The sequence below is a fragment of the Theobroma cacao genome, chromosome 5, assembly GCF_000208745.1.
Source record: "Theobroma cacao cultivar B97-61/B2 chromosome 5, Criollo_cocoa_genome_V2, whole genome shotgun sequence".
Classification (NCBI taxonomy): Eukaryota; Viridiplantae; Streptophyta; class Magnoliopsida; order Malvales; family Malvaceae; genus Theobroma; species Theobroma cacao.
In genome coordinates, this window is record NC_030854.1 from 24,922,795 (window position 1) to 24,940,827 (window position 18,033).

The 18,033-nt window shown below is 32.2% G+C and overlaps 1 protein-coding gene across 3 annotated transcripts; it reads right to left on the bottom strand.

Annotated features, from left to right (window-relative positions):
- On the bottom strand, nt 9,709-16,262 carry LOC18598820 (triacylglycerol lipase SDP1). 3 transcript variants are annotated; one of them, XR_001928152.1, is made up of 4 exons: nt 13,645-16,262; nt 11,734-11,877; nt 10,351-11,489; nt 9,709-10,138 (listed from the first exon to the last, which is right to left on the bottom strand). XR_001928152.1 is itself a non-coding variant. In XM_018121744.1 (3 exons), exons 1-3 carry the CDS (start codon nt 15,061-15,063, stop codon nt 10,503-10,505), a joined length of 2,550 nt encoding a protein of 849 aa, XP_017977233.1. In that variant the 5' UTR covers nt 15,064-16,262; the 3' UTR covers nt 9,709-10,502. The 3 variants fall into 3 exon arrangements, 1 of the variants encoding a protein (XP_017977233.1); XR_001928151.1 differs by having other exon boundaries at nt 9,709-10,243; XM_018121744.1 differs by having other exon boundaries at nt 9,709-11,489.

Here is an 18,033-nt window from a genome sequence, read left to right on the forward strand (position 1 = left end):
TAAGTTTCTAGTGTTTTATCATACGAGTGTCCTAAACTTGTAGGCATCAAAAGTAGGACCCACTCAATCCCTTTTTTTTCATCTTTTTATTTTTGTTCCTTAGTACCGGCGAGGCAATCCATGACTAATTAAGTTCTACATCTTTAATTGACAAATTTATTGAAGAATTTGAAAATGGTTTAACAACTTTTGACAAATTACGTGAAAGTGAAGTTGAAAGGAAGAAGACAGCATTGTTTTCCCAGGTTCCGATAGGACGAAGTTTTAAGCTTTCTATTTTCAAATAAGAGACAAAGTTATCGACGAAGAAAAACAAGCATTGGAAGTTTTGAAGGAGACGCTCACATTGTTGAAACTTAAAACCCCATCTTCAAATACCTCGATTTCAATCTTGAAAGGAATGGGTGATTCATGAGTGGGACAGAGTTGCTCATTATGAAGCCTAGAATCATTTCTTTATTAAAGAAAGGATAAAAAAAATTCAACTAATCTAATTATACCTTTAAATTAAAATAATCGACTGAATTGAATCAAGTGGCAATTAAAATCAAAACTGAACAAATTTAACTAAATTCAATCAATTTCAATAGATTTATTCAGTGGCAACCGCTTAGCTTAACGTTCACTTTTAATTGGCACATTAGTATTAACCTATTAGTCTGGTAGAGACCATTCATTTTGATAAAGAATTTTATAATGGAAATATAATATAATACAATAACAAAATCTATTTCACTTATTATTAATTGATTTTAAATTAACTATTTATCTTAAAATTTAATAAAATATATTGAAAAATAATAAAAATACAAAAACAATAACAAAACCTTAACTTTTTTTCAAAGAGTAAAATACCATATTTTTTCATTTTAATCATAATTTTATACAAATTTATTTTTTTCAAAATAAACAGTTTGTTCAAAAAAATATTTTTTATTGGACATATAAGTTCAACGGTTAATCCACTATTAATATTTTCATTAGTTTAATAATGTAGTAATATTGAAAATATATTTTTATTAATTTTAAAAATTTCTACATTATATAAATTATATTTTTTTATTTTTAATTTTTTCTTTTAAAAAAACTATCTTTATCTCGCCAGATCAAATTGAAGCCGGATCTCCCTCTCCCAGAGCTCTCAGGGAGCACCAGATAGGTGCTCTCTGAGAAATTTGGCCAGATCCAATGGTCGGCTAGTTAAAAAAAATGACATTTTACACATTTTAATTTAAATATTAACATTATTTGTTTTTAAGAAAAAATATTTATTTTGTAAATTAATATGTAATTATGATTAAAAGTGAAAGGTGATAGAATATTTTATTTTTTTTCAAAACATTTTTTTTTAACATCATCTCATTCCAACTTCACCCTTTTATTATTAAACTAAATTTGTAGGGACAACTTTTAATTTTGGGTGAAAGAAAGTTATGAAGCATTAATACGAAACTTATCCGAAAGAAAAGAAAAAAAAAAGACAGTTAGAACACTTGAGTAGGCTTGAGCTGGAACATATACAGCATGATTTCCACAATTTCGGCGAGTCCGGACAGCTTTAAAGCCGACAGAAATGCAGCACGCGGAAACGGTTAGCACACGGAAACCGAATGCTCTTTGTCTGACACCACAACTGGATGAATATTCACTTCTCTTTATCACAACGACAAAGCCTACAGATTTTCCTTATTACATGTATTTCCTTCTTAAAAAAATAAATTTATATCTTTTACCTTGGAATTAAAAAATGGAAGTTGGATCTCTTTTTCCAAACCAAATTAAACGATGTTCATTTCCACTTCCACATAGAAAATTAGATAATGTTTGACTCCTTGGTATCCACTCGCTTTTTGGAATTATCTTCTTCCTCCTTTGATTGTGCAGGTGACTGTGTGCTTTGAATTTTTAACAAGTTGTTTAATCAATCAAAATACCACTTGCAGGGTTCAGATGCATGCACAATAAAGAAAAGGATAGTTGTTTGACTTGTTGCCACCAATATTGTGTTACAATTGGTGAAAGTGAGACTACCAATAACGCTTTAAGTGGGGTGTCCCCAATTGGAAAAAATAACAATAATGTCTCACAATGAGTGGAGAAGATAGAGAAGACCAAGAAACATGGTAGGGTAGGTACTATTGGTTGTGTTCTCAACCTCAATATGGGCCTTTATGTTTTCGATGAGGTCAATGTTTAATGATTACTGTTTCTCTAGATTTCAAGTTTTGCCACTAAATTTTTTTAACTGTACGGTGATGATTTTGTTTGTTTATTTGATATAATCACTTGATTTCTTCTATATGTTGTATATTAGCACTTGTTTAAGTGTAATTCCCTTATTTACTTTTTGTAAATGTAAGTTCTCTATTTATTTGTACATTTAATCTCGCAAAAGAATCTGTTTAAATCTTATGTATAATTAATTTATATTAATCCAAAATTTATCATAGTAGAAATTTAGAATATAAATGTAACACTCCTGATTTTTAATATAAATTATGGATAATGAATTTGAATACATAGTGCATTTGAGGACTTTGATGATGTGTTAAATGTGTTAAGTATATGGAAGCATTGTTTGATGACACTTAGGTAAATTTTTATGAATATATTTGGTAAATCTTAAAGTTTGATACTTTAATCAAGATTTGATCATATAATTAAGTATATGTATGAAGGATTTCGAGTAATGTGAATGATTTGAAGTGTTTTGATTGAAGGAAAGTGAATTGGAAGCTTTTGGGACGAATTTGGTGACTTAAAGAAGTGAAAATCTAGAAACTAGTATGATCTATCGATAAATATTCTCCTATCTATCAATAGATCACCTAGTAAACAAAAAAAATAAAAGCGACTGAAGACGTCATTTGCCATATAACCAAAAACACAAACCCCTTTTCTCTCTAAAAACCGAAACCTTAACCTCCTAAGCTGATCTTTGGAGCTATTTGAAGTAAATTGGAGCTTAGGAAACACTTCTAGAGGTAAGATTAATTGTTTTTACCAATTGATTTTCAATTTAATTGGTTAATAACTTAGAATCAATTTGGTCCAGCTTTGATGAGATTTTCTCCCTCGAGTTGTTGGGGATTTGGAGCTAAGATTTAAGCAACCCAACCATTAAGGTAAGGATTTAGCTCATTATTGAAGGATGCACTGGTAGTGCATTAAATACATATGTGCTTATATATATGTTTGATTTATCTACACCCCTCATTGAGTTTTTGATGACTCACCCCTTTTTTGTACCATGTGCAGATAAATAGGCCATAGGACTACATGGTCGAGGGTCATCCATTGACAGACAATTTTGGCATTCGGTAAGTCCTCATTCGACATGTTTACTCTACTAAGTCTGTCATGAGCTTCTACATTCGGTTTACTTATACATGTAGGTACGATGTGTCATTTAAATTCGTATAAGGGTTATAAAACACAAACCTAGTTGTTGGCCAATGTATGGCCTTATGGTATTGTATATGAACTATGTGCCAAGGGCAACATTTGTGTATTTAAATTTAAATATTATATAAAATGTGGACTTGGATACCCTTGGCTATGTGTATATGATTTGAAATTTGGAGGCTTGCTTAGGTCTTGAGGGCTTTGCCTGTCAAGATCACGCACCAGTCACGGACCTCCAGGTTTGGGTCGTGATAATAAAAATGTATTTGATTTTTCATACATAATTTGACAACTAATTAGATTAACTGTTAAGATTCAGTGCACTAGAATTATCCTCCCTTTCTACAATGAGATCTTAATGTTGTTGTGTAAACAAGAAAGAGGACTGAACCTTACCTTTATATAATGAATTCCTAAATCTACTGTAGAATTTAGAGTTTTCATAATAGACTTACACTTTTGTGATATCAAAAACTAGAAATAACTACATTTATCAAGATATAGCACAAACTATAATAAGAATACATCACTTACTCTTGTCGACATGCACTCAATGTGGTAGTGTAGCAATGAACAACATTTTCTTCTTGATTTATTTCATATGTTGTTTTCATTTGTCAATCACTTCATTCTCTATTTTATGCAGGTCAAGCTTATAAGAGAAATACTTTGCATTTCTTTCAATAAATTTGTAAGCTCGCCTTATATATCTCAACATATACTTTATGTATCAAAGACATGCCGTTTAGATTATCGATTTACACCTTAGCCTAATGATTTAAGGCTTCTTACCCATTCTTGACCTGATTTGGTTTTTTCAAAACTCAATCTTATAAACCTAATTTTGTATGCAATAAAAACTTATGATTCATCACTATAACATATAACGAGTGATTTACAAAGATAAAATCAAACTTAAACACATAAAATTTAAGGGTTTTAATTGATTCATAAATTGGATTTTAAATTCGAAACTAAAACTTTAAGCTTTTATTTCTCTCACTACAAGCCAAATCAAATTACATTTCATATACCGATTTAATCCTTATATTAAGAGAAACAAAAGCCATACTTAATTCAAATTAAAATGCATTAATTTGGGCATATTTAGACAAATTCAAGACCCATGACAGCGCCTAATTTGATAAAATTGATTAGTTTACTCAAGCTTTATGACCCTAATAATAATTTTACTTCATCAAAAAATCAATAGGCCCAAGGTAATTTAACAAAAATTCAAGTTGTTCTCAACTTAAAATTGTTAAAACCTACGACCCTTGAAAAAACTAATTTCTCAAACACGATTTCATTTAATTACATAGATATAATTAGACCAAACAACCATATGGTCGATAATATATCATCAATTAAACATGTACGAGATTTAATTGCATTATACAAAAGAGAGTTATGAATTTTGATAATGTAATTACACAAATTCAAAAACCACACAAAACCTTAACATGTAGTCATTATTTATGCAATCAATATGTAATTCTTTAGGGTTTTAAATCCTAACCAAGGTTGCTTTGATACTAATAGTTAAATTTATGTATAACTAATTTATACTAATTCTGGATCTACCATAATAGGAATTTAGAAAATACCTAATTCTTAATACATGATAGCGTCAATAATATTGACTAGCTTAATTGCTGAGATTCAGTGCACTAAGATCTTCCTTTTCCATGTAACTTTAGATAGGATAGAGGACCTAGCCTTACGTTATATATAGAATCTCTAATTCCATCCATCAAGATTCAAGGTTTCTTATAGAGACGAATGGGAGTGGGGCTAATAGGGGCTTTCGCCCCCTCAAAAGAAAATTTTAAAATTTTTATAATAATCCCTTTTTTTGAAATTTTATAACTTTGCTCCCACAATAATTTTATAACATACCCTTATTTTTTTTAGAATTTTATAATTTTACTCTTATAATAATTTTATAATTTTGCTTCTTATTTTGTAATTTTTATAACATACCAAATAAGTCATTTGAATTTTGTTTATCTTGCATCTTATGAAGGAATTGTTGGAGATATCAAATGACCTCTTAAAAGCTTTACAACTTAAGTCTCAATACATATTAAATGTAATTCGTTTAGTATCGCTTATCAAAAAGTGTCTCCAACAATTGAGAGAACATGGATGGAAACCTTTGTTTATGTCAATGAAAATGTTTTGTGAGAAATATGAAACTGAGATTCCTGACACAGGATTAAATATAAATTAGGTCAAGGTCATTTTCAAAAGGATCATGCCACAATTGAGCACCATTGTCGAGCTGACTTGTTTTTGGCTACTATTGAGTCACTCTTATAGGAATTGGATTTCATATTTAATAAGAATGTGGAGGAGTTGCTCACTCTTGGCACATCTTTAGACGTTTAGAATGATTTCAAATCATTGGATGTTGAAAGCATTTGCAACCTTGCAAATAAATATTATCTTCATGACTTTACTGAACATGATAAAATGCATCTAAGCTATCAATTGGATTTATTGAAGTTTGACATGAAGAAAAAACTCAACAAAAAAGATAAGAAAATAAGAAGTGAAGAAAACTCAACAAAGAAAAAGATAAGAAGTGCATATGATGAATTTGTTATCTTTCTCTCTTATCATTTAATGTAAAGAAAGTCTCTACTTTTATAGAGTACATGAGTGGAAAGCTTTCCACTGTACAAAGATAATTTGTGCTGAAGTTTAGCACATGTTAACTATGATTTAGGGCTACTATTTGTATATGATTTTGTGCTGATTTTTAGCACATATAAGCTATGATTTTAGGTTGTTGTTTGTACATATGTAGAGGTGATTTTGTGTTGATTTTTAGCACACATGAGTTGTAATGGTAGTGTTGTTACTCTTTTCTTCATATGAGTGATCTACTTCTACACTCCCCTTCAAACTGGTCATGGGAAGATCCCATAGACCAAGTTTGATACGAAAACCTTTAGAGATATTACGAGACAAAGCTTTTTTGAGGATGTCAGCTACTCGGTGAGTGGAGGAAACAAATTGAGTGACAAGTAAGCCTAAAGCCATTTTTTCGCGGACAAAGTGATAGTCAATTTCAACGTGTTTTGTTTTAGCATGAAAGGTAGGATTGATGGTAAGATGAAGGGCTGATAAATTATCACAGAGAAGATGTAGTGGTTTATCCATGTAAAGGCCAAGGTCACAAAGAACATAAGATATCCAAGTAAGCTCAACTATAGTGAAAGCCAATGCACGGTACTCTACTTCTGTATTGGATCTCATAGAAATAGACTGCTTTTTTGAGCTCCAAGAAATACAATTACAACTAAAAAATGTACAATATCCAATGGTAGATCGTCGAGTAAGTGGACATCCTGCCCAATCTGCATCAAAGAAAGCATAAAGCATTAGAGGATTGTGGGATAAAAGCTTAATACCAAATGAGACGGTTCCTTTAACATAACGTAAGATTCTTTTCACAAGTTGGAAAATGATATTTTGTAGGAGAATGCATAAATTAAGATACATAGTTAACACTAAAGGTAATATCAAGCGTAGTGAAAGTTAAATATTGTAAACCACCAACAATGCTTTGGTAAAATGCAAACCTTTAAAGGGATCAATAGAGCAAGGATGAAGTTTAGTAGGCATGGGAGTGGATATAGGTTTGTAGTTTGACATTTGAGCTTTTTCAAAAAAATCGTATACATATTTAGTTTGATTAAGAAGGAGGCCTTGAGAAAAATGATGAACTCCAATGCCTAAGAAATAATGAATGTGGCTAAGGTCTTTAATAGAAAATTCATTATGCAAATCTTGAATGAGAGTGTTTAAAGAATGATTATCATTGCCAGTTAATAAGATGTCATCAATATAAATCAGTAAATAAATGTTGTTATTAAAATGATGTCTAATAAAAAGAGAAAAATCAATTGTGCTACCAGAAAACCAATGGAAAGAATAAAGAGACTAAAACGATCAAGCCAGGTACATGGGGGTTGACGAAAACCATACAAAGCTTTCTTTAAGTTATAGACATGGTGGATCTTACTGTGATCTTGAAAACCAAGTGGTTACTTGATGTAGACAGGTTCAGTTAATTTACTATGAAGAAAAGCATTCTTGACATCCAACTATTTAATTTTCCAAGTATTGGCTAATGCAATGGTAAGAACAATCCTTATAAGGACAAGTTTGATGACAAGAGTATAGGTTTCAGTGAAATCTAATCCTTGTACTTGTGAATATCTTTTTGCAACAAATCAAGCTTTGAGTCTTTCAAGTGAACCATTTGATTTTAACTTGGTCTTGTAAAACCATTTGCTACCAATGACATGCATATCAGAAGTTCTTGGAACCAACTCCCAAGTATCATTTTCTTATAATGCAGTGATTTCTTCTTTCATGGCTTAAAGTGTACATGAGTTGTTTCTGTGGAAAGCATTTAACGGTACAGTCATAATTTGTGCTAAATTTTAGCTCATGTAAACTATGATTTGAGACTGCTGTTTGTACATGATTTTGTGCTAAATTTTAGCACATATAAGCTAAGATTTTGGGTTGTTGTTTGTACATCTGTAGAGGTGATTTTGTGCTGATTTTTAGCACATGTGAGTTGTAATGGTAGTGCTATTACTCTTTTCTTCAAATGAGTGATCTGCTTCTACATGACATTCTTCATAATCAAGTTTTAAAAAATGCATCTACACTTGTTGAGTTATGTCAAGTGTTGAAGAAGACAAAAATATCAAAAGTTTAATTCCTATTGACAAATTGATTTCACTTGTCTTGACTCTTCCAATTTCCACTACAACATCAGAGCATGCATTTTCTACTATGAAACTCATTACGAATGAGGCTTGTAAAAAAATGTTAGATGATTTTCTTAGAAATGTATTAATCATTCTCATTGTAAAGGAAATCATCTAAGGCTTTGACATTGATTTAGTGATAAATGCCTTCAACTCTATGAAAGATCATTAAGCTCAATTAAAGATGCCCAATCTTAACATGTAATAGTTGTTAAAAGTGTCTTTATTTTGTACTTAACATGTAGTTAGAATTATTTGTGTAATTTTCACATGAATTTTTTTCATAAGTTATTTTATGTTTTTGTCAAACATTGAACTTCTAGTATAACTATTTTATAGACATTGTCTTCATCCTCAAATGCAAAATCTTGACTCTACCACTAGTTTTCTGCACAAGCCTACACTTTTAAGTCCAATATAATATCGGAGTATAGTGTACTTTATTAGATCATATTATGAACTATAATATTATCTCACATTTATCGTCCACTCTTAGTTAAGAGGCTTGAAAATGGTTTTCAATGTTCATGTTCAATGGGCACAAAAGTTTCAAGAATATTGACAGACTCTATCAAAGTAAAAAAATTAGGCAATAGTGAAAAAATGGTGATAGAAGTTATTGATTACTTATGAAATTAATAAATGCAAAACTATGTTTTTTAAAAGGGGACTACAACGCTGCAATTGTTAATCCCATCAATGGTAGTAACTCACTTCTATCCTTAATTGTCTTTAAATGAATAAAATTGAATTCTAAAATGAAGAATTGGTAAATATTCAAATTTCTAAAATGATTGATCGAGAAATATGAATTAACAAAATATTAATTTAAAATGCAATGTGGAAAACTTGTATCATATGTTTTCTATTGTCTCCCACATTTGTTTTGTGGGCTTGACCAAAATGAGAAACCAAACCTATAGTGAGATAGACATGACGTGGAATAAGTGTTCCACGGTTTAAAAGGTCTTTCTTTAAGAGCTTTACACCTTTCCATTCTTGGTTGCTTTCGGCGTCTACAGCCTTTGTTCATTGGAGTTGAATAGAAAAGACTGTTATAGATTGACTCAATTTTTTTGCCATTAATTATTTAAATTTTATGTTTATCCTATATATTATTGTGTGATTTTTTAACATATAAATTTAATTTACATCTATTTAATAATTAAAAACGTTGAAGATTACAATAATATTTTTTACACATATATACATATAATAATATTTTGTGCGTGTGTACACGTGCATTTGTACGTCGATATTAATTTCTCTTTTATCAAACTAATTTTATTCAGCGTGTCAGTCAGTTTTTGACAAAAAAAAAAAAAATAGCAAAGTGCAGCTTGGGTGACCTCCACCTTCAAAACAAGAAGCTTGATACAAGTGACATGATTAAAAGACACCTTAAATAAATTAGATCAGATGTCAAACACAGAAATGTGACAGATAGATATGTAACTTAAATCGAAAACAAAATTCTGATAAATAGAATTGTAATCATAAGAAATCAAACTTGAGAGTCAATGTGCTAAGTTTTGATTGGCTTAGTGAACAAATGCTCAATGAGCTTACAAATACAACAAATAACAAAATGTGTATTACAGACAGATTTGAATTTCTAAATAAAACAAAATGATGTATAGATTTTGAACCAACAGCTACTGAAACTAAGCGAAAAGGAAAAGCAAAGGGCTTGAAACTAAGCTTTATGATGCTCAATGAGTTATGAGTTATGTTGTGCTTGTGTTCATGTGCTTGGCGCCTTCCTTTTTTTATAAGTAATCTATCAATGGCTACCTCTCACCTTCATAGTAACTGAATCTGCTAGCCACACTTTCTTTTATAGTTGAACAAATTGAAGCAAGAGAGATGCTAATGTGCACCCAAATAACACCAGACAGTCAGCTCAACTGATTGAATTGAAACCAGTTACTTGTCCAATCCTAAACATATTATTTCAGCCTGGTTAAACATTGGCCAAAGATAAGGACTATCTTTAAGTATGACTATTGCAGCTACTGCATGTTGATACAAGGACTATCTTTACACTGTCAACCAAAAGTAAATGCAAATCACAGTAAAATTTCCTGCTAAACAACTTGATTACACAAATGCAAGTTGCCAACTGCTAAAAACTGGTTACTAGTAGTAATACCTTGTTGAAGTCAGGATTCCACACTTGTGCCACATTAGCAAACTTCAGCTTGACAAAAAGCCAGGAATCAACTCGGCCAACTTGTTACCTCAGAAAGAACTCTGCCAACTTGTATGACAAAGAATCGCAGAATTAATATTAATTCTTTAAAATCAACCATCCACAACACCCCGATCATCATCATGGACACTAAAATCGTCAGTGGCATTAACGATAGGAACTGTTTCATTCAGGCAGTTCACTTCACTGGTAGCATCATCACCATATTCAGATGCTGAGCTAGCATCCATTTCCTTCTCTGGACAATCAAGCTGCACACATTCAGCTACTCCAGCACTGTAATTTTCTGAACCAAGGATTCTATGTGGAAGTGTCAAGTCTTCTTTCTTCACAACATTGAGCACAAACCCATTAAGGATCCTTTCAGGCTGCAGGAGATCACCTTCAGTGACCATAATGCTAGAACCATTAACAGGGGTTCTGTTCCCCAAATCCCTCTGATCAAACTCATATTCTGAACCTCTATCTGGTGTCGTCACCCTAGAGCTGTGACTCAAAAGATCCCTACCTCCCATCTGAAATCCAGGAGAACTAGGATGAGCCATCAAACCTTTATTCACTTCAGCATCAACATCTAGATTTTGGACAAAATCGATGAACAAATTTGCAGAAGTAGTCCTCATCAACGGACCACCAGATCTTGTCCAAGAATTCACGTCTACACTTTCGGACTCACTATCACTTCCATCATGTGTACTACGATAGGCTCGCAAATTTCTACCAGAAGGTGGTATTCCTGTGCAACCACCTACTCCTTGATGCAAAGATGAATTAACATCTGTAAGATCTTCCTCAAGGGAGCCTGTTGAGTTTTCTCGTGCGATGCAATTCCAAGAAGGAATTCTTTTTGAAGCATTGAATCTGACTGTGCTGGCTAGGCCATGAGATGAAGCAGCAGCTCTGTCAGCACTCCTTTTAAGCCTACGCATGTGATTAAGAATTGCAACACACTCATCAAGGGCAAGCTCAATGCCACAGTTTGCTTTTATAGCGGAAAGCTTCTCCCAAGTGCATCTTCTCCCTTGGTTGGCTGCTTTTTGAAGCTCCAGATGAGATGGGTTTTGTATAATTTTTGAGTACTGTTATAGTTATAACCATGAAGAAAACAGCCAGTCAGTCACCATGGAAAAGATTATTGAATCGTATACATAATAAAAACAGTATAGATAGCCTCAGTTAATATATAAGCTGAACTACTCTACTCATTTCTCAAAATAAATACAAATCTAGCTTTCAATGCCACTAAACACCAGTGCCCAAGGATTAGACAAATTTTTACTTGAATGCCAACAAAGGTTAGTCTCAAAATGATTTTGCACATACCTGAGCAAGCGTGGCTGGCATAACAACAGTAACATCACCCTCCCAATCTTGAGCAAATAACTTGGCAAGTCCCCCAAAAGGAAAGCCCAGTTCAAGTATCTGATGACATCTATGTTTTACTTCCAGCTCAGTGAGTTGAGCAAGCTACAATTTAAAACAATAAAATTAATTTATTTTATTTCATTGCACCAATAATAAGACAAGAAAACGGAAAAGGATTGTGTAACAACTAACAAGATACTAATACATATAATTCCTTAAATCCTTTGTCTAGAATTGATCCACAAGCATTTTATTTGCTTCAGCTCTATTTATTACACCATGACAGAAAACTTGGAAAAAATATGTAGCATTGTACATTCAGAACATTTTGTTCTCACAAAATGCATTACATACAAAATGAAATTCTAAAAATGACTCCATACACATCTGAGGATTTGACTTGGAGATTGGTGCATGAACCCCCTACTCAAAGAGCAGTGTTGGAATCCCTCCTTCCCCAAAAAAAAAATGAAAAAATGACTCCACACCACCACTGCATCATATTAAAGCAACATGTGTTTACACAGCTTGTGTAACATCACTCTGTAAATTATAAGATTAGCTGCTTTGTAAATCATTAGGTCCATATATGTGGGTTCATGTCTGTGGTCAGTGCTCCTTTGCATGCATGTAAATGTGTGAGCATGCATAATCTTTTGCACTGGCCCTGTTTGGAATTGTGTTTGGGGGGCAAAATGCCTGTGTGGACCTTAAGAACAGTGCCAAACAAGCTTCAACTTCCAACTCAAAACAGCATTCACTGGCCAATGCATGACAGAAGTTAAAATTCTTTCAACCATTTTAAATGGTGATAAATTGTTGCTTTTTTTTTTTTCTTTTTGTCTAAACTGATAACAGTTAAATAGAAAAGTAAATTCTTTTTAGTTGCAACATCAGTTATGCATATTCTTTTATAATTATTTCCTTGAAAATTAAAAATAACTTTACAAGGAAATATTACAAAGAAACAACATTAATAATTAAATTTTAAATGATGACAAGTACATTCAGCACCTTGTTTCTTTTGAACAATTCATCTCACAATAATTCCACACACTCAGATTGCAAAACCATGTTCATTGCAGCTTTTAAGGTTTTTAAACTGTAAAAACAGCACCAAATTAGGTCTTAGTGAAGCTGAGAAGTTTAGATAGCTGTTGGCCGCAGCCACCTTCAACTTGAAGATGCTTATAGTTTCTCATTGGCCAGTAAAACACTTCTCATTACATAGTTCATTTAAAGTATTTCTGTTTCATTAAACAAAATTCTTGTGGAAGATGATTTGAGGCTGAAAAGTATAAATAATAGTACTTCATTCTTTTATCCCCATTGATACAAACCATCACTTCTTAAAATCTTACCAAAAAAGAAAGATCTATCCTGGGTGGAGAAGTAACTTAGCTGTCACCAAATACCAAAAACTAGTTTACAGAAAATGGTTTTATATGAAAACTATGCTACCTTGTAGCTTATATTATTCAGCAAAATATATGCAAAAGCACAGAAAAACTCTTCAAGTCAGGCTATGGATGCATTTTACTAAAAATTTTAACAAGGTAAAGTTCATTAATTACAACTCAGCTTCAAAAAGATAGTTGCCCTGCTACTGCATTCAAACCAAGGAATGTCCCCCTACTCATGAACTAAAAACAAAGTATGGCGCATGTCTATGCATGAGAGAGAAGCTAGAAGATGGGGGTTGCAGAGATTTTCATTCATGTCTCAACACAGACCGTTACACTGTTGGCTTATAAAATTACATTTTAAAATAATGGCAGAGAACAAATAAATAGCATAATAACAAGAGCAAACGTAAAGCAGCATAAAAAGATTCTTTCTTTTATTAAATGTGAGTCAATATAAACATACCTTGGCAGCGAAGTCACCACCAAAGGCTCTCACAAACTCCTTCAACCTCAACAATGGTGCAATGTGAGGGTTCGCCTGGCTCACAATGAAATGATTCACATTAAACAGCTCCTTCAGTTGCATCATAGGTAAATCAACCTCCAAGCTGCCATCCCTCCACCGACGTGCAGATGTGCCAGAGCCCTCCTCAGGATCCAAATTAAAGGGTGGATGGTAAGGAACAATTTCTCCACTCCTATCTTTAGCCATTAGCTCCTGGGCTTCAAAAAGGACAGGGAAGGCACAAGACGCGGTTACTGCACTCCATATGACAACATGAGGTGACGTCAAGTAATTAAGGCATCTAGGTGGCTCATGCTTCCTTGGAGAGCAAACTGTTATCCCAAGAATTCGGCCAGTCATATCATACGCTTCTTGAAATGTAAGATTACTTGTGAGTTGCCTTAACATCCATTGTAACTGCCTGATCTCATGAACAGCCCCTTGTCTCATGACCCTCCTAACAACTGAAAAAATTCCACCCAGCTGATCAAAAAATTGAAATGAGCTCCAAGAGTCCTCAAAGAAACTTTGCAGCTCAGGCCATGATCTAGTGGCAACAACAGAACACATAATGGATCCTACACTAGAACCAGCAATTATCCTGGGCAAAAGCTTATGTTCTACCAGTGTTTTAACTACACCTATATGGAATGCTCCAAGGGAAGCACCCCCACTTAAAAGCAAAGCAGTCCTACCAAACGCATGCCTAGTTTCATGCATAAAAGAAAGCTTTTCTTCCAGTGAGAGCTCCTCTGAATCAGAGTCACAAACCATTCTCAACTGAGTTGAGACCTCATCAATGTATTCCTTGATGAGTTTAGGCACGTGAAGCCTACCTTTATGAAGTTCAGGATTACACATATTACCAAGATTTCTGATAAGATCAGCTCTCATGCAAAAGATTATATCTCTAAGAGATCCATCTTGGCGACGGTGCCGGAGCTCCTGAAGCTTGTTTCTCACAAGTTCCTCATCATAAAGATCCGATTCATTCATCTTCGGGGTCTCTTTATCAAGCATCTTAGCAGCATGAGCCCACTCTTCATATGTCAATGCAGTTCTCATCATATTTCTCCAAAATTTCCTTCTATAAGCCATCTCAGCCCTCAATTTTACATTTGTGTATCGTTTCAACAAAAAAGCAATTATTGTCACCATTGCCAATATCCCTTGTGGGTTTCGGGGATGCAACCATGATACCAAGGGTGATAAGAAGTCCTTACATCTATAGATGAAATGCAACAACACATGAAAGATTTGATGCCTCATATGTGACAGTGACTTACAAAACAGGATCCTAAAAGCAATTGTCCGACCGATGATTGTTGAAGGACCAATCAAAAATGAATCAACCCTGGCCTCATTACTTATTTCCATATCTAGTTTACAATGAAAATTTCTGTGCTGGGATGGCTAGCTATGTTATCAGCCAAGTTGCTTGATAGACAAATACAGAAACAGAGAAAGTTGAACTAGGACAATTTAGGTAGTCCGTTGGGCAACAAATTTTCGGAAACTGAATGAAGATGTAAGATGGAAAAAATGAATGTAGACAGTATTCCCTTCCTTTTGCACCAAAGAACAAAGAAAAAGAGAAAGTGGTCCTAATGGATTTGTTCCCAAACTTCAATTCGATATCACTAGATCAATGAAAAACTGATCCAATAAGCCTAATTTCACCAGCTGCAAATGTATCTATGCTTAAAGCTTTAGCTATCCTCTTCTGTATAACATTCAAAGGAAAAAGAAAAAGACAAAAGCTTTTCCTGAAATCGATTAAAATCAGCAGAATGAGATATCCCAATTGAAAGAAAAAAAAAATTTCGAGGCAAATCTATTTGAACATATTATATCATGAGATATGGATAAAAGTAAAAGTTTCCAACCTCTTGATCCTGAATTTCAACAACTTTCTGAGTATCTACAAAACAAGCAACTCTAATTACCAACAAAGAACCAAATTGTCTTAATAATATCTACGAAAACATATCAAAGAAAACCCATAACTCCAATTCCCACCAGCAACACAAGAATCAAAGGTTCTGCTCGGTTTTCCTTTTTCCCACAAGAATCTAAACAAAACCCAGATACCCCAAAAATAAAAAGCCTCTAAAAATGGCTTTAATCTCACATTCCCAACTCTAAGCAAACCAATAAAAAGAAAAATAAAAAAGGTTTTCCTTTGGCAATCCAAAAATTCCAATTGGTAACCAAAGAAAACCCAGAAGAACCAAATATATTCCCCAAAAGGCCAAAACTAATACAAAGAAAAAGAACAAGAGTTGAAGTAGCGGGCAAATATAAGAAGCAAAGCGAAATTATGGGGAAATGTTGGGATCCGTGATGAGATAAAGATAACGATATGAGCGAAGATTTTGGATAGTGTCGGTGATGATAATAATATGCAAAGGATAAGGGAAATCGATAAAGATTCTGATCGTTGGCCCAACTTTCTATTTATAGAATATATGCATGTATAATGTAAAAGTTTGGAAAGGAACAAGCTTTGATTGAGTTAAGGCTAAGGGACTAGGTGTGTTTTGTTTGTGTAAACGACACTGCTATTCTTGCTTTTGCTTGCAAGATACTACAATTTTTCTGTACTTTGACTTTTTATGGTTGCCTTTTTGTTTCATACAATTATTTAGTCAACCACAACCTTTACTGCATTATCCTATTTTTCACCATTCAAATCATGAATCGCACATTCACCCAAAAATTGAAAATTCAACCAATTAATAACTTGATTTGATTTTACATAATTACTAAACATTTGACAAATCTTATAAGTTGAAGCTCAAAACCTATACTATTAATGTATACTAATAATGCCAATCAAGTTAGCCTTTTATTCTAAAACTGAGCAATTTTTTCTTTTTAAGAAAATGGTAAACATTTTTTCTTTTAAATATAAAAAATAAAAAATATAATATCTAAAAAAATCTCAATTATATAAAAAATTTAAATAAATTTTTATTATTTTATTATATTCAATCAAATCATTATATTTTTATTTTGATTTAAATAAACTCTTATAATTAACCGTTGAATAATTATCATCAGTCAAAATATCACACATATCATTTTATGTCTTGTGATATCAATGCTGACATATCATAATGAATTATTATATAGCATGATGATAGCTACGTGGTATTATTAACCTACATTTTAGTACAACGTCAATATCATGTTAATATTAAAATAATAAAAAATATTTTAATTAATAATATTTAATAAATAAATAATTATAAAAATTTATTTAACTCAAATAAAATATAATAATTTGATTAATTGTAATTAAAAATAATAAACTTTTTAAATAATTTAAAACTTTTAAAAGTATATACTATACCGAAACAAAAATTTTACCTATCAAGTTGTCACGTGGTCTGCATTCTTGGTCGAAATCTTGTGTAATGATTAAATAAAACTGCAAAAAGGAAGAAAATGTGATGGATAATGCGAAATAGAACAGGTGAGCGAAACGTGGCGTCTAATCTTGGAGTCCGAGATCCAGCATGCTTTAGCTGACGAGTCAAATTCGTGGCTTTTGCTTTCCACGTAACAACAAACTCATCCACCCAAATATAGACAAAAACTCAATGTACTTTAGATTTCCCATGAAGCTTTGGTGGGAAATAAGCTCATCCCATTAGTTTAGTTTCTAAAATATCTTTCTTATCTTGAAAAAAAAAACCATGTTAGTTATCAAATTAAATTTAAATTATTTTAAAATACATTTAATCCTCTTAATTATAAGTACAGTTTTAAGTAAGCTAATAAATCATGAACTCACGTTCACAACTCAAAAGACATATTTGATAAGTAGTGAAAAACTTATATTTATATACCCAAGACATATCTCATCTCTTACTAATGTGTGATATATGAAATTATTTGTTAAAATTTTAATCTAAATACTAAAAATACATTCATTTCGTTGATTTTTTAATTTTTTTCTCCTTTTTCCTTTTTTTTCCTTTTTTTGTTTTAATCAATTTCTATATCACTCGTGTTAATTAAGATTGTTTTGTTTAACTAAAAATAATGTAATATATTCATGTCAAAATTAATATATAATTGAGTTAAAAATTGTAACACCTCGTACCCCCGTAAAGTAGTTAACGTAATCGTATTGGTAAGACGAAGGATTAATTGACGCGAATTTACGTGTTAAAGAGCGATGAAGGGTGAAAGGAATATTTGAGAGTAAAATATTTTTCACGCGAGAAAATAATAATTAAATAATAATATTTTGTCGATGACGAATTTTGAAAGTGAATCGAGGTATAATAAGACATTTTAGGATCCGAGAAAATAAGTAAAGAATTTTGTAATAAAATA

Coding starts and splice junctions, on each gene's coding strand:
- LOC18598820 (XM_018121744.1), bottom strand. CDS start 15,063: ATGGAAATAAGTAATGAGGCCAGGGTTGATTCATTTTTGATTGGTCCT. Junction 11,878..13,644: donor GTGGTGACTTCGCTGCCAAG/GTATGTTTATAT, acceptor TTTAAATTGTAG/CTTGCTCAACTCACTGAGCT. Junction 11,490..11,733: donor TGCCAGCCACGCTTGCTCAG/GTATGTGCAAAA, acceptor TAACTATAACAG/TACTCAAAAATTATACAAAA.